We start from the raw sequence: 4,091 nt of genomic DNA, 5'->3' as shown, positions 1-4,091 counted from the left end.
CTGATACGTCTCCTCCTCTCAGAGCCTCCAAGGAAGGGTGTGGGCTCTGGAGGGAGCGGGGATCAGCCGGGTGTCCCTCCCGCCCGTCCCCACCGGGGCTGAGCCTCTTCTGTCGCCCGCAGGAGATAGAAATCAAGGTGGAAGTACCGGAGTACCTGGGGCCGCTGCTGTTTGTGAAACTGCGCAAATGGCACCTCCTTCATGAGGACGCTTGGTTCTGCAACTGGATCTCCGTGCAGGGCCCCGGAGCCGGGGACGAGGTCAGGTTCCCTTGTTACCGCTGGGTGGAGGGCGACGGCGTCCTGAGCCTGCCCGAAGGCACCGGTGAGCGCGGGGCTGGGGTTGTCAGGAGGCCTCTGGGGTGCGAGAGAAGCTGGGGGGATGCACGTGTGGAGAAGAGAGCGCAGGATGGAAGTGCTGGAACCTGGAGCGCCGGGGTCTTTGAGGGTGTCGAAGGGGCGGTGGCTGCAGCTGGCACAGAGTGGCTGGAGCCTGGGGGACGGGTGTGATGCTGAGGGGGGAGAAGCCACACAGAAGGATGGGGTGATGAGGCTCTCCCGGCAGGGGCGAGAAGAGGCTCTCAGAAAAAGTCACTGGCCAAGCCCTCCTCTGTCCTTCTAGGCCGCACTGTGGGTGAAGACCCTCAGGGCCTGTTCCAGAAACACCGGGAAAAGGAGCTGGAAGAGAGAAGGAAGCTGTACCGGTGAGCCCTTCTCCCCTGGCCCCACCTGAGCTGCTGATGCTTCCAGCACCCGCGCCTGATTTCCTTCCTGCCCCACAGGTGGGGGAACTGGAAGGATGGGTTAATTCTGAGTGTGGCTGGGACGAAACTAAGTGACCTCCCTGTGGATGAGCGATTTCTGGAAGACAAGAGAGTTGACTTTGAGGTTTCGCTGGCCAAGGGGTGAGAGCAAGGGCAGGCTGGGTGAGAGGGAGGTGTCCTGGTCTAGTGGAAGCCAAGGGGCTTATGGGCTGCACTGCACTGAACTGGCCCCAGATCAGTGCCTGTGGTCGCCATGATGGAGTCTCAGAATGATGCTCAAACCCTTTGCCCCATCCTGCCCTGAAGGCTGGCCGACCTTGCTATCAAAGACTCTTTAAATGTTTTGACTTGCTGGAAGGATCTGGATGACTTCAACCGGATTTTCTGGTGTGGCCAGAGCAAGCTGGCAGGTCAGTCCCCCCTCCCCGGTATGTCTCCCAGGACCCTTACCCACAGATCCTACCCAACCCAGGGGAATTGGAAGAGACAGCATGGGGAGACCAGAGACTTGGGTCCCGCTGGTGGGCTGGAGTCAAGGGGGCATGGTTGGTGGGGTTGGAAGGACCAAGAGCTCAGATCCCACAACTTGCTAAACAATTGCCTTCCCCAGAGCGCGTGCGGGACTCCTGGAAGGAAGATGCCTTATTTGGGTACCAGTTTCTTAATGGCGCCAACCCCATGGTGCTGAGACGCTCTGTTCGCCTTCCTGCCCGCCTCGTGTTTCCTCCAGGCATGGAGGAACTGCAGGCCCAGCTGGAGAAGGAGCTGAAGGTAGGGACATCAGAGCCCTGAGGAGGCTCAACAGTGAAGTGAAGTGGGCTAGTGTCAATGATGCTGATGCGGGACCCACTGTGGGCCTGGCTTGCTGCCAGCCAGCAAGGAGGGATTCTGCAGGAGAGGTCCTGAGGGATCCTGGAGAAGCTCAGCTGCTCGGCCTCCTTCCCACACGAGAGTAGCTGCGGAGGGAGGGCGTGCAAGGTGGAATGGCTGATAGAAACAGGGTCAAATGAAGAAATGTGACTGGCCCTTGGTGCTAGGGATTTAGGGAGTGCAGAGTAAGAGAATCAGGGTCAGAGTGCTGTGCCTGTTAATCAGGAGGCGACATGGAACAACAGAGAGGAAATTCATGGGATTACAAGGCAGATAGGCTTGGATGTGAATCCTGGTTCTGCTATTTGTAAGCTGTGTGACCTCAGGCAAAGCATCCAGCCTCTCTGATTATCTATTTCGTCTTCTGTAAAATCAAGGCTCATTCAACTAGGTGTTATAAGGCTGAGCTCAGTAGCTCACACCTGTAATCCCAGCACTTCGGGAGTCTGCAGGAGGATCACCTGAGCCCAGAAGTTGGAGGCCAGCCTAGGCAACATGGAGAAACCCTATCTCTACAAAAGCACAAAAATTAGCATCTGTAATTTTTGGTGTAGTGGCATGCACGTGTAGTCCCAGCCATTTGGGAGGCTGAGGTGGGAGGATCACCTGGGCCTAAGGAAGTCAAGGCTGCAGTGAGCCGTGGTGATCCTGCCACTGCACTCCAGCCTGGGCAACAGAGTAAGACCCTGATTCAAAGCAACAACAAAAAAAATGATATGAGGCAATAAGCACATGATCCATTACCTGGAACAAAGTAGGTGATGGAGACAAGTTAGCTCCTCTCTCTCTCTCTCTTCCCCCTTGGAGGAATCAGAGTAGGAAGAAGATGCTTTATGCTGATAGCAGTCCTTGACCTCTTCTCCCCCCCAGGGAGGCACCCTGTTTGAAGCTGACTTCTCCCTGCTGGATGGGATCAAGGCCAACGTCATTCTCTGTAGCCAGCAGTACCTGGCTGCCCCTCTGGTCATGCTGAAACTGCAGCCTGATGGGAAACTCTTGCCCATGGTCATCCAGGTGAGAGGACTCAGGATTTCTGCTCCCAGTCTCCAGCTTTCTTAGCTCCAGCCCCTTATTGAAATTCACTGAGCACCATCTGCAAAGGCACTGGGCTAAGGCACCGGGAGAAACCAAAGGAGAAAATGCGCCAAGTCTCTGATTCGAAGGCCCTGCAGTGTAGCTGGAGAGACACTTGGGGCCAGTCTGCAGAAGCTCCAGGACTGAGGAAGTGGACAGAGACAGCCCAGGAGGGGTCAGGGGAGGTGGGATGTCATGAGCCTTGGAGGAGGGCCAGGTCTCAGACAAGCAGGAGGGAGAGAAAGGACCAGTCCTCAGTGGCAAGACAGAGTGGGCAGAGGCTGAGGTAGAGGAGTCAGGAGACTCCTAGGGGGCTGTTGGACTGGGGCCAGACTAAGCCAGGCTAAGGAATATGAGGTGGGAAGCTGGAGAAGGCTGTGATGAAACGTGCTATGGGCACGCGGTGTGGGCAGTGGTGTTTAGGGTGGGTTGGAGAGGGAGATGCTAGAAACAGGGGCTGGGGCAATGTGCCCCAGCACTGACCCCAGGAGGAGGGGAGCTCGGATGTGGGTGGTGATCGTCGGGATGGAGAGGACAGGTGGATGTCAGTGCAGAGGGAGATCAAGGAGAGGGGAAAGGGGAGCCAGGCCAGGTGCCTGCAGAAATAGCACCAATAAAGAGAACAGGGTGCCCAGGTAGACTTTTGTCTGGCCAATGTTGAGGTAATGGAAGACATTTAAATTGTCCAGCAGGCAGCTGAGAACGAGAGATTTAGTCATTTGTGTAGGAGTGGGGCTAAAAGATTAGATTTCGAAAACCAGCGTGGGATGAAGGAAGCAGGTGGTTTGAAAGGGGAAGTGGAGGCTGGAGGAGGCACCAGAAGAGCAGTTTCTGCAGAATGCTGGAGGCAAAGCAGCTTGCAGGGTGCTAATGCACCGAGCGGGTAGGAAGGGGAGGGGAGTGGGAGCAATGAGATGGGGAAAGTGAAACACGTTTGGAGGATGAAGGGCGAGGTTAACATGCAAGGGGGGGTGGGGGTCGGATTGCTGAGCACCCGGCACTCATGCCTTCTCTCCCCACACCTTGTCCCTGCTCCAGCTCCAACTGCCAAGCACAGGATCCCCGCCACCTCCACTTTTTTTGCCCACGGATCCTCCAATGGTCTGGCTTCTGGCCAAATGCTGGGTGCGCAGCTCTGACTTCCAGCTCCATGAGCTGCAGTCTCATCTTCTGAGGGGACACTTGATGGCTGAGGTCATTGCTGTGGCCACCATGAGGTGCCTGCCGTCCATACATCCTATCTTCAAGGTAACACCTTATCCCCTTCTCTCCTGCCTACCACTCTCTGCCCCAGGGCACGTTCCCACCTCTGGAGGCTTCCTTTCTGTGAGGGCTCAGGGCATGGAGAGAAACAATGAATGGACAATGTAAGAGCAACAGAGAA

General features: G+C 56.3%; 1 protein-coding gene across 2 annotated transcripts in view; it reads left to right on the top strand.

The window, feature by feature from the left end:
* The window catches only part of ALOX15 (arachidonate 15-lipoxygenase), a 12,533-nt gene that overhangs the window by 2,673 nt on the left and 5,769 nt on the right, over nt 1-4,091 (top strand). Inside the window, exons 3-9 of one of the 2 annotated variants that reach the window (XM_011958345.1) lie at nt 123-324; nt 622-703; nt 782-904; nt 1,070-1,173; nt 1,374-1,534; nt 2,504-2,647; nt 3,746-3,955. In XM_011958345.1, coding sequence (XP_011813735.1) covers nt 123-324; nt 622-703; nt 782-904; nt 1,070-1,173; nt 1,374-1,534; nt 2,504-2,647; nt 3,746-3,955 — 1,026 coding nt within the window. The remainder of the gene's footprint in view (nt 1-122; nt 325-621; nt 704-781; nt 905-1,069; nt 1,174-1,373; nt 1,535-2,503; nt 2,648-3,745; nt 3,956-4,091) is intronic. The other variant, XM_011958346.1, reaches the window with a different exon arrangement.

Source organism: Colobus angolensis, unplaced genomic scaffold (genome assembly GCF_000951035.1).
Source record: "Colobus angolensis palliatus isolate OR3802 unplaced genomic scaffold, Cang.pa_1.0 Scaffold47, whole genome shotgun sequence".
NCBI classification, from domain to species: domain Eukaryota; kingdom Metazoa; phylum Chordata; class Mammalia; order Primates; family Cercopithecidae; genus Colobus; species Colobus angolensis.
This window is presented reverse-complemented; position numbering and strand designations above follow the sequence as displayed.